The 12,551-nt window shown below is 42.4% G+C and overlaps 1 protein-coding gene across 1 annotated transcript in view; it reads left to right on the top strand.

Annotated features, from left to right (window-relative positions):
* Positions 1-2,234: 2,234 nt before the first annotated feature.
* Positions 2,235-12,551, top strand: part of LOC107284245 (gamma-tubulin complex component 5-like) — a 15,352-nt gene continuing 5,035 nt past the window's right edge. The window contains exons 1-3 of the mRNA XM_015812272.1: positions 2,235-2,407; positions 11,767-11,820; positions 11,902-12,010. Of these exons, the coding sequence (XP_015667758.1) occupies positions 2,235-2,407; positions 11,767-11,820; positions 11,902-12,010 (336 nt within the window). The remainder of the gene's footprint in view (positions 2,408-11,766; positions 11,821-11,901; positions 12,011-12,551) is intronic.

Here is a 12,551-nt window from a genome sequence, read left to right on the forward strand (position 1 = left end):
TTCTTGCTGAAAAGTATCAATCCATCGCCATTTTAAGTTCACTTTCCCTCAATCCACCTCAAGTACAGGGAAGAACTTATTATCCAAGTTAGAGTAGAGTCCAAGATAAAAAGCAAACTTCCAGGGTCGGTTCGTCTGCTTACAAGAAAAACTCACAGTTCGCTTTAAGTTGCAGCGGTGGCGGCGGCTTCTAGCTTCGTTACAGCGAAGGCGTCCTGGATCGCGGAGAAGCCCGGGGCTCCGGAGGAGTTCTCACCTACATCGTCCACAAGGGACGACTCGGGAACTCAACTCCTACCCCGGGCAGCTCACCTATCCCCTTATGCCCAGGGGAAAGGTATCAAGCTGTTTGACAGCTGGTGCTGGCTGTCAAAACGGCTTTTACGCAGAAACAGGCGGGAGGCAGCTACAGCTGCGTCCGATGAGGTCGCCTGCCACCGGAAGTCCCCCAAGATGTGGATTGAAGTGGTTTCTTACACTCAGCCCATGCATTTGTCCAGTTCATATTTTGTATAAGTAGTCCTTGACTTACAACCACAATTGAGCCCAACATTTCTGCTGCTATGTGAGACAGTTAAATGAATTTTGCCCCATTTTACCACCTTTCTTGCCATTATTGTTAAGTGAATCACTGCAGTTACACGATTGGTAAGTGAATCTGGGTTCCCCATTGACTTTACTATACTTTTCACACCATTGTTTGAATTAGTATCTTTCTTCTCTAGCTTCTTCAATCTAAAAGGCTCTAATATTTATTTTTTCCCTAGAACTGGACTATACCCTTTTGCATTTCCAATTTTACAATTATTATTTTTCAAATGTGGACACCAGAACTATACACAATACTACTTATTTATATGATTTCTATCTTAACATTTTATATAGCATATACTCCTCCTATTTCCTCTCTACAACTCTGTAAGGTAAGTTGGGTTAAGAAAATGACTGGCTCAAGTCACACAATTTCTGTTGTAAAGGGACTACAACTTGGATCTCCTAGTGCTGGACCAATATTTAGCCACTGGTTCTTTATTTAACTTGTTTCTATTTTTAATTCCCTTATTCATTTCAAGCATAAAATTTGCTTTTAAAAAAACCCAATGCAATGACATTCTCATTAATCTATTCACTGTAATGCTAAATCTCCTTTCCTGATTAGTGGAATCTGAGCTGGCAATAATTAAGAATATTGTATATGCCAATGTACATCACATTTCATTACAATTTTTATTATGACATTTGCATCTCTGCACAATTGCAGACTTCAAAAATGAAACTGAAAATTGCAATATAATCTCTTCCTCCCATGAAGATAAATCAGTTGCGGAACAATCTACAGGAAACATGCAAAGGATTAAAAACACGACCAACCTATTCTAGTTTTCTCAGTCTGAAGAGCAACAAAGATGATCAAAGGCCTGGAGACAAAAACATACAAAGAATGGCTACAGGACTTGGGTTTGGCTAGTCTAAAGAAAAGAAGAAATAGGGGAGACATTTGAGGGGCTGCCAGAAGGCAGAGGGGGGGCCAGGTTGCATCAGAGGGAAGGACGAGAAACAATGGTTGGAAACTGATAAAAAAGAGAAGCAACCTGGAATTAAGGAGAAACTTCCTGACAGTAAGGACAATCAATCAGTGGAATAGTTTACCCCCAGAAATGGTGGGCACTCCATCACTGGAGATTTTTAAGAAGAGATTAGACATTCACCTGAGATGGTATAGGTTCTCCTGCTTGAACAAGGGGCTGGACTAGAAGACCTCCAAGGTCCCTTCCAGCTCTATTCCTATTCCATTCTATTCAAGGACGCCGACCCTAGTTAGCTTCTGGATCAAGGTCGCCTAGGTGCTGGGGATGGTTTCTATACTTCTAATTACTATTCAATTGTAAGGTTCTCCTATTCAACCAGACACGAAGATAAAGTTTTATAAGCAATTACAGAAAATGTATATCAAGTACAAAATAAACAACAACAAAAACCACAATGCAAAATTATAGATCCGCTCCTCAAACATGCCTTCTGAGAAAAAGGGGACTGGTGGAGGCGAAAAAAACGAGTGTGAGGGCAGAAGTGGCGCGTTACGTAAACCATCACGCAAAGCGCTTCCCTACCACAGAAGAGCAGAATCTCGCGAGATGTTAGCGGTACTGGCTACCGAAATAAACGGAGCTTCCGGAATGTGACAATAGCACCTCCCCGCACCCCCCGGCTTCTTCTCTTTTCCTTCGCCCATGATGGCGACGGCATCGTCGGTCACGATTCCGCCTGCTCACTGGAGCCGTTTCGACCAAGAGCAAGACCTAGCGGTACGGGAGCTCATCTGGCAAGTAACCGGCCTGAACGAGCGGAGACCCGAAACGTCCGGCCACTTTCACGCGGCGTTAAATTTCGCCTGGTCCAACTTCAGGTCCGTTAGGCTTGCGCGCGGGTCGGGGGAAACGGAGGCATTTCGTCTCGCGGTAGTTTGGGGCGGGTGGCGCGAGAAAAAAAAGAGGCACGCGTACAGTTGGCTTGCAGGATAGCGTAGATCTGCTTTCTCCTCCCGAGGAGTTGAAACGATTATTTTTCAGAAGGTGTTGACAGCATGGGTTCATTAGAGCCAACCAAGTTTGTGGAAGGCTGTCACCTTCAGACAGCATGCCCATCATGATTTACTTGTATGGGTTACAGGTAGTCCTCGACTTACAACATTTCATTTAGTAACCATTCAAAGTTATAATGGCACTGAAAAACTTGAGGTATGAACTTTTTTCACACTTACGACCATTGCAGCACCTCAGTGGTCATGTGATCAAAATTTAGATGCTTGGCAACAGACTCATATTTATGACCGTCGCAGTGTCCCAGGGTGATGTGATAATCTTTTGCGACTTTACAAGCAAATTCAATGGGGAAGCCACATTCACTTAACAACTAGGATACTAACTTAACAACTCCAATGAGTTGCCACAACTGTGGCAAGAAAGGTAGTAAAATGGGGCAAAATTCATGTAATGAATGTTTCACTTAGCAACAGGAATGTTGGGCTCAGTTGTGGTTATAAGTCGAGGACTACCTATATCGCATAAAAGATATTACAGTACCAAGTTTTCAGACTGGATTAGTGAACCTACCAGTTAGGAGAGGGCCCAAACTAATTACTGGAAAAAATATGTTCCTGAAAGTGTCTCCACTATTTATCCTGCTTGATTTATGTTTTCTGTGTGTATTTCTTGCGTATTATATTTTTCTATAAATAACTCAAGATGGTGTACATACCTAATACTCCTTCCTACTCCTATTACCCCCCAACAAAACCCTGCTTTCTTGTGGAACTCAAAGCAGGCTTACCTGAGGGTGTCTGGTCCTACATTTGGACACTGTCTTAGCTCATATGTTGGGTTAAACTATAATAGTTGTTTGGTAGTAGCCTGTCATCTTACGTGAGCTGAAGTATTGTGGCTTGTTTCCTATAGTTTTTCCCTTAGAGCAAAATTTAAAACTACAGTGTGTATCCCTATAGGATCTGCAGAAGTTGTCAGCAAATTGTAACTTGAGATACAGTTGAAGCTACATGCTTTACAGAAAGGAAAATTTGTTAAATATGTAGGGAGTAATATTCCTTGGCTGAGCGCAAAAGAATTGAGGCCTTTGAACTATGGTCCTGGAGAAGAGTCCTGCGAGTCCCCTGGACTGCAAGGCGATCAAACCAGTCAGTCCTAGAGGAGATCAACCCTGACTGCTCTTTAGAAGGCCAGATCCTGAAGTTGAAGCTCAAGTAGTTTGGCCACCTAATGAGAAGGAAGGACTCACTGGAGAAGAGCCTAATGCTGGGAAAGATTGAGGGCAATAGAAGAAGGGGACGACAGAGAATGAGGTGGCTGGATGGAGTCACTGAAGCAGTAGGCGTGAGCTTAAATGGACTCCAGAAGATGGTAGAGGACAGGAAGGCCTGGAGGAACGTTGTCCATGGGGTTGCGATGGGTCGGACACGACTTTGCAACTAACAACAACAACAATATTCCTTGCATTTAAGAAATCCTCCATCAAGGAGATGAATGACTACAGACCGGTTGCTCTGACATCGGTAGTTATGAAAATCTTTGAAAGTTTAGTGCTGGCCCATCTGAAAATAATCACAGATCCGTTGCTAGACCCCTTGCAGTTTGTCTACCACGAAAATAGATTGGCTAATGATGCTGTTAATTCCCATAGCACTGTCTTATGTCTAAGGATATTTACCCATGTAGTAGGGCTGTATTACTATTATCCTTTTCATCTTTTCTACTACTTTCTCCATTGGTATCTTATGATTATATACTATGTTGTTTGAGCTTATGCACCAGAGACAAATTTCCTGTGTCCTTGGCCAATAAAGTATTCTATTTAGTGAATTTAATAAAAAATATTTGTGCTTAAATTTAGATTAAATTATTTTGTCCAGTCTAACCCACTTTTTTGTCCTGGATCACATTTACTTCAGAATAGCTTCTAGAACACTAAAGCAAAGCTATACCTCTGCATGGGAAACACTATTGAATAGATGATAATAAAACAAGCATGCTTGTGACATTGTGTGGATTTAAGTGATACTTGGGGCTAATGCCAAAGGAAAGTAGATGTATTAATTCAGATAGTCCTTGACTGTTTAACAGTGGTCTGGAGTTACAGTGGAATTGGAAAGGTTATTTTATGGCCTCTAAAGCACTTCCAACTGTTGCAAAATGTACCACCACATTTGACTGGTTGCCAAGCATCCCACAATCATGTGATTACATACTTGCAATCTTCTCTGCCAGCTTTCCCAGAAAATCAGTGGGAAAGATTGCAAGCTGTTGCCAATTGGTGAGAAGATTTGAACTGTGTTCTTGAATCCTGATTTGTTTCTGTACCTTACTGCAGGGGTTGCTCTCCATGCATGTAGGGAACTCAACTTCATCAGGGTGCAGAAATGGAGTTTCAGTTCTGAACATCTGAGCTCCATTACTGTACACTGCTGGAGGAATTCCCTTCCGTTCACAGTGAGGAGCTGAACTCTTTTATTGGGCAGCTTTTTAGCTAGTTCCCAGAAGAGAGAGGGAACTGAAATCCAAGCTGAGAAGCAGCGTGGTAAGGAAAGGGGGTGCCTTAAGCAAGTGGGTGAGGCATCAGGATCTGAAAATCCATTCCTGTATTATTATTATATAACTAATATGTCAACGCTGTGACAAACTGAACTGAAGCCATTTTTCATTTTGTCTTTGTTGCCACATTTTAATTTAGAGATTTTAGATGAAGGAGGGGGAGGTGGGATGTTAAGTTTCTCAGTTAACCATAACGACACTTCTGTGTGAGAACCAAGGTCAGTCCTGATAAGAGTTTTGGTGGGCTGAGAAGCTGGGAGGAGAACCTGCGTTTTGAAATAATTGGTGAATGTGATTTATGATAGCAATTTGGGGTGGGAATTGCAACTTGTTACTTTGTAGCCTGAGGGAGGGGATTTTAGTCTTGGGTTCACCTTTGTACATGCTGATATTCTTGTTTCCTAAATAAAATGTTCTTTAAGGAAGAAATCCTTGCCTTGAAGTTATTTTAAATGGTTTCATCTATAGGAACCATGACATTAACCCAAGACTCACTTTTATTTTAACTTCATGGGGTCCTGAGCTCCAGTTGCCTTACCCAAAGCTTGAGGGGGGCAGACAAAGTCTCAGGGAAGAACCCAAAATGAAGAAAAAGGAGGAACCTGTCACCAGCACCGCAACCATAGCTGCTATCTCGACAGGTGGAGTGCAGGCCATTGCCCCTATAGAGAGTGTGGTTTCGATAATTCCAGCAGCAGGTGCGGGACTGAAAGAACGGAAACACATCTGGTCATCGAAGTGGATCCTGTCTGGTGATGATTTGTGGCATTCAGAGGCACCCCAGCCGAAAAAGAATTCTGCAATGGCAACTGAAGCTGATTTTCTGCTGACTGCCTCCCACGAGTCATGCTTTCCTGATAAAAGAGGCGCCAAGTGTGTGGCACCTTCGGATGAGTTGGGTGAGTGGAAATGCCTGACAGCAATTCGGAGCCAGTCAGTCGAGCGTTTGAGAGAGAGGTTTGAAGGACTGGACGTGGGAAGTAAGGAGCAGATCACCTGCCAGTTACTTGTCTGTGAGTGGGATGACAGACGCCCCCAAGATTGTTCCCAGTCCAGGAGGAGTCCCAGTCCCATAGTAAGGGCCAGGGCCACCTCCCCAAGACTGAAGGCACCAGCATTAACAGGCCCCCTGCCAAGGGTTGATCGGGCAGCAGAAATCAAATGAGATCTAGTGCAACAGTATGGGTGGCTGCATGCTCTCTTAGACAGGCAGCAGCCCATAGCAGCTCCTCCTTTCAAACCCACGTTTGATGGAGACCCTGAGAAGTTAACATTCTTCCTGAACCAAGTGCACTCCTACATGAACAGAAATGCCAGTGCCTACCTGGACCCTGCCACTATGGTTGACGTGATAGCGGCGAATCTAGAGGGGGAGGCATCGGAATGGCTGAACAGCCTGCACAATGAGCAAGCACCTGAGCTGTGGGACTACAATCTATTCATCCAAGGGTTGAGAACCAGGTTTGAGGATGAGTTCATAGCCTTGCAAGCTGAGAAGGACATTCACGAAGTAAAGCAGGGAGGCAGACCAGCGAAGGAATATGCGCATGAATTCCGGAGAATGGCGGGCAGAATTGAGCGGTGGCCAGAATGATCCCTGGTCCACCATTTCAAGAATAGCCTGGATCCCAATCTGTTCCAGGATTGTGTCTACCGGGGAATTCCCGACCAACTTCAGGAGTGGTATCGTCTGGGAGTGAAATTGGAAATCGAGCTAACCCGCTACAAAAACCCGCCGATTCCTAGACTGAGACCAGACCAGACGAGATGGCCACCTGCCCGACGAACCCCAACAACTGGGACGACTGAACCTCCAAAATCATCTTCAGGACCTCCAATCAAGTGTTTTAGATGTGGCTAGCTGGGCCACAGGGCAGCAGCTTGCCCCATTTCTTCCCCTCAGCAGAAAAGCATCTCAGCTCCACCAGAAAAGAGAAAGGGAAGCCAGCCTTTCACCAGAGAGAAATCAAATTGGATTACTCAAGAGCAAATTACCCAAGTCATCTTACCCACTCAAGAGAAGGTTGAGGCCCCAGCTGAAACTGCCATCACACCTCCTCCATATGACAGCGATGACGAGGGAGAGAATGACCTGATGGTGAGTCAGCCTATTCCGTCTTTTTCCCTCTCTGCCAAACTTATAGTCCCTAAGGCAGGCGCTCAAATGGACTTACGAGTGTTGGTAGACTTGGGGTGTTCACGATGCCTAATCAACCTTCCAACTGTCCTAAAGTTAGGCAAAGCAATTCTCCAACTCTATGAAATTTGAACAGGCAGACGGATCTTTAATGGGAGGAACTCTAATAATCCACCAAACGGAGCTGGTGTGGCTAGAAGTGGGAGAGCATTGGGAATTCATTAGATTTGTGGTAGCTCCAAAAATGACTGAAGTGGTGATTTTAGGTTTAGCTTGGTTGGACAAGTAGAAACCCTTCATATGGTGGGAGAATGGGATGAGAACCTTGAGATTACCCATAGGGCCATCATCCCCCAGCTCCTCCCATGACGCTAGCGGGGGAGCAAAACCTCCATCCGAAACAATAAAAATAACCATTCCCATCTCGTTCCCAGGAGAGCCTCTCGTTCCCAGCGAATACCGAGACTTGGCAGAGGTGTTTAGTGAGGCGGAATGTGACTCCTGCTGCCTCATAGAACAAATGACTGTGCAATTGAGATTTTGCCAGGAGCCAAGTTGCCAAAGCCGAAGATGTATATCATGACTCCCCTTGAGGTGGAAGAATTATGGCAGTACATCGGCAAGAATTTAGCCAGAGGTTTCATTGAGCCTGCCAAATCGAAAGTATCTGACCCGGTGTTCTTTAAAGAGAAAAAAGATCAGTTGCTTAGGCTCTGCATGGACTTTAAAGGTCTCAACGGGGTGAGTGTGGAGAATATGTACCCCCTTCCTTTAATGAAGGACTTGTTAGCCCATCTTGCGAAGGGGCGAATTTTTACCAAGTTAGACCTAAGAGAGGCGTACTATCATGTTAGGATAAGAGAAGGTGATGAATGGAAAACTGCTTTCAACAGCCCTCTGGGTAGCTATCAGTTTAAAGTTATGCCCTTTGGATTACAAGGAGCTCCTGCCGTGTTCATGCAACTGAATAACCAGGTGCTACACGAGCATTTATACAAAGGAGTTTTAGTGTATCTTGATGACATCTTAATCTATACAGAGACTATGGCAGAACATATAAGCTTAGTGCAAGCAGTACTGAGAAAACTACTGAACGCTAAGCTCCATGCTAAACTCTCAAAATGTGAATTCCATCAGACATGTTTAGATTATCTGGGCTATAGAATTTCCAACGAAGTTATAGAAATGGATCCAACTAAGATGAAAGCTGTGATAGAATGGGAGCCCCCAAAGACTCGGAAACAACCCCAAAGCTTCCTGGAATTTGCTAATTTCTATTGTCAGTTCTTCCCTTCATTTGCTGAGATTGCTTTGTTCCTTACCGAACTATTGAAAACTGGTAAAGATGGGGGAAAACCACATCCAGGTCAGCCTCTGCATTAGTTGTTAGACTGCCAAACCGCTTTTGAGAATTTAAAAAGACTGTTTGCTGCTGAACCAATTCTAAGACTATTGCAATGCTCTCTACATGGGGCTCCCCTTGAGGTGCACCCGGAGGCTCCAGCTAGTTCAGAATGCGGCTGCGCGGGGGATTTTGGGGGCCTCTAGATGCTCCCATGTAACACCTCTCCTGCNCTGGCGACCCCCAGGGGGAGAGCCTTCTCTGTGGCAGCTCCTGCCCTCTGGAATGACCTACCCCCCGACCTACGTACAGTTGCGGACCTGCGCCTTTTTCGCCGAGCCCTGAAGGCCCATCTATTCCGTGCGGCCGGCCTGGCGTAGCTTGATTATGTTTCAGTGGGGGGTTTTTTACGGGTGTGTTTTTAGAACAGGCTCGTTATTTAATTCGATTTTAAAACAAACTATTTATTACCATGGTTTTTAGTATCGCCTGTTCACCGCCCTGAGTCCCGCAAGGGAGATAGGGCGGTATATAAATTTAATAAATAAATAAATAAATAAATAAATAAATAAATAAATAAATACACCCCCATCCTGAAGAGCAATTTGTAATTCAAGCTGATGCTAGCGATGTGGCTGTGGGGATCGTACTCCTACAAAAGAATCATGAGGGGGTTTTGCAGCCCTGTGCTTACACTTCAGAAAAATTCACCGACACAGAGTGGAGGTGGGCCATTTGGGAGAAAGAAGCCTTTGTGATTAGATGGGCTTTGCTAACTTGGGGTCATTTCCTGGAAGGGATCAAGGTGCCTTTTGAAATATGGACTGATCACAAAAATTTAGAGGCATTGAGAACTCTCCGTAAACTGTCTCCTAAACAAGTACTCTGGGCACAAAATTTTAATCGTTTTAATTTCACCCTGAAATACATACCCGGTAGAAAGAATTTCTTAGCTAATACCCTCTCCAGATTACCCCAATATAAAAGCCAACATGAACAAGTTGTAGAATCTATGATGCCTCCACCTCAAATATAAATATAAATAAATAAATAAATAAATAAATAAACTTCCCAGAGTCACCAATCTGCAAAGACTCTTAACCCTGACGATCCTTTGACAAAGAAGTTAAAACAAGAATTGATTATTGACCAATGGTTCAAGGACAATCAAGCCACCCTTATCTATAGGAATGGTCTAGCTTGGAAAGGGGGGGAAATTATATTTACCTAAATCACTCAGACTCCAAGTGCTCCAACATAGTCATGATGTTAAACAAGCTTGTCATTTTGGTTACCTAAAGACACTACACTTAATCCGGAGGCAATTTTGGTGGCCAGGCTTAAAAAAGGATGTGGAGAACTATGTAAAAAGCTGTGCAGTCTGTGCTACCATGAAAAGAATCCCAGGAAAACCTCCTGGGCTGTTGCAACTCCTTCCCAAACATGGGAAGAGATAACTATGGATTTTATTGTTTAATTACCCGAGAGTAGAGGAAATACAGTAATATGGACTGTGAATGATCTATTTTCAAAGCAGGTTCATTTTATTGCCTGCTCAGGCCTCCCTTCTGCCCAGAAATTGGCTAAGTTGTTCTTTAAGCATATTTACAGATTACACGGTGCGCCAAAGCGAATAATTTCCAACAGGAGTGCAGTTTATGGCCAGGTTCTGGAGGGACTTTCTAAAATTAATTGGTTCTACATAGGGACTGTCATCGGCTTTTCACCCGTCTATGAGTGGGGCAGCTGAAAAAGTAAACGCAATGGTGGAATAATATCTTAGATGTTACGTGGATTACTAACAGACAAATTGGATCAATCTTCCTTTTGCTGAGGTGGCTTATAACAACACCTTACACAGCAGCACCAGATTTATGCTGTTTAAAATAGCCATGAGGAGGGATTTTATCCCAATGCCTGAATACCTTCAGGAACCTGCCTCTCAGTGGGTGTCCACTTGGAAGGAGGTGTGGGACAATGCAAAGAAAACTTTGGAAAAAGCCTCTAAGAGTCTTACAAAAAACAAGCTGATAAGAAAAGGGCACCTCAAAAGACATTTTGTAGGGGAGAGGTTTAACTTTACACAAAATATTTAGGATTCAAATTACCTAGCAAAAAATTGGGGCCAAAATACCTGGGACCTTTTCCCATAGTGTGGATTTTAAACCCGGTGACTCTGGAACTAAAACTCCCTCAACTTTTAGGAAAGATCCACCCAGTATTTCACTGCAGTTTGTTGAAGCAGTCAGAGATTCTACTCTGAGACCCCCTCCCTAGAAAGCACCTGGCCCGCTTGTGGTAGCTGGAGAGACACATTACGAAGTGAAACGTATTGATGCTAGATTGTACAAAGGGAAATTGCAATATTTAGTGCAGTGGAAGTGATATCCATTATCAGAGGCTACCTGGGTGAAGTGGACTGATGTGAAAACTGATAGGCTCATATGTAAATTTTATGATAAACATCTGAACAAACCGAGGGGGGATTTGTAACTTTTATTCTTGTTTGATTCGCAGGATTTCTCCTTTCTTTTAAGGGGAGCCGAATGTCAACACTGTGACAAACTGAACTGAAGCCATTTTTCATTTTGTCTTCATTGCCACATTTTAGTTTAGAGATTTTAGATGAAGGAGGGGGAGGGGGGATGTTAAGTTTCTCAGTTAACCATAACAATACTTCTGTGTGAGAACCAAGGTCAGTCCTGATAAGAGTTTTGGCAGGCTGAGATGCTGGGAGGAGAGCCCGTGTTTTGAAATAATTGGTGAATGTGATTTATGACAGCAATTTGGGGTTGGAATTGCAACTTGTTACTTTGTAGCCTGAGGGAGGGGATTTTAGTCAGGTTCACTTTTGTACGTGTTGATATCTTGTTTCCTAAATAAAATGTTCTTTAAGGAAGAAATCCTTGCCTTGAAGTTATTTTAAATGGTTTCATCTATTGGAACCATGACATAATAAAAACAGTATATCAAGTTGATGTCAACATGTTTGGAGAAGACTAGAGTGAGCAAGGCTGCTTTTTACAAATTGGTCTTTGAAAATATGCTGAATATCCTAGGGGTTTGTGACTATAGTAAATAAATAAACATGAATGTAAAAATGCTAAAATAATACACTTATTGAACAAAATACAATTAATCATTTCTGACACATGATCCAAAAGATAATTCTGTATTTTTTCTAGGTTTCATCAATTTCTTGATGTCAGTAAGCACAAAGTGGAGAAAATAATGGAAGGGTAAAGTTTTTGTGTTTCTTTTAACATTAGATTGATTCTTTTATTCTAAAAGATTAGTAAACATTCCATATTTTTACATAGAATTTATGAAAAGCTGGTTGTTCACTCTGACCTTGTTAAAGCTGGAAGTTGGAGGAGACTAACAGAAGAGTTTCTGAATTTGTCTCTTCCCACCACAGAAGGAACAAAGGTTTGTGATTTTTAGACATAACTGAATGCTATGTTTTTTTGTCTTTACATTTTTTAAATGCCAATCATTTTGTAACAGAACTGTATATGTGCATCAGAAATTAATAAATATTTTTTTCTTTTGTATAATATTGATTCTCTGGATTTTGATGCATTATCAGACTTCTGCATATAATTGCCATGAAACTAATTACCTATATAACATGCCATGTAAGACACTTGCAATTGTTCTATTGGAATAAATTATTTTGATAGGCTAGTAACACTGTGATTTATGAAGACTATTATAAAATCTCAGACATATTTAATTAAAACACAAAGAATAGTCCCTGGGCTCTGAAAAAAGGATAACTTGTAAAAATTAAGATTATTTTGTTAGTTCCAACACTATAATAGTTTCAAAGTCAGTAAACCTTCAACATTGCTTTTATGCTAAAGACTGTATGATTAAATGGGCTCAAAATATAGGAGAAATAATATCTATGGATACCTGGGAGTTGATATGGGTGAGAAATGTGAAATTTACGCAGGCACAAAATTTA

Source organism: Protobothrops mucrosquamatus, unplaced genomic scaffold, assembly GCF_001527695.2.
Source record: "Protobothrops mucrosquamatus isolate PMUCROS unplaced genomic scaffold, P.Mucros_1.0 scaffold77, whole genome shotgun sequence".
Classification (NCBI taxonomy): domain Eukaryota; kingdom Metazoa; phylum Chordata; class Lepidosauria; order Squamata; family Viperidae; genus Protobothrops; species Protobothrops mucrosquamatus.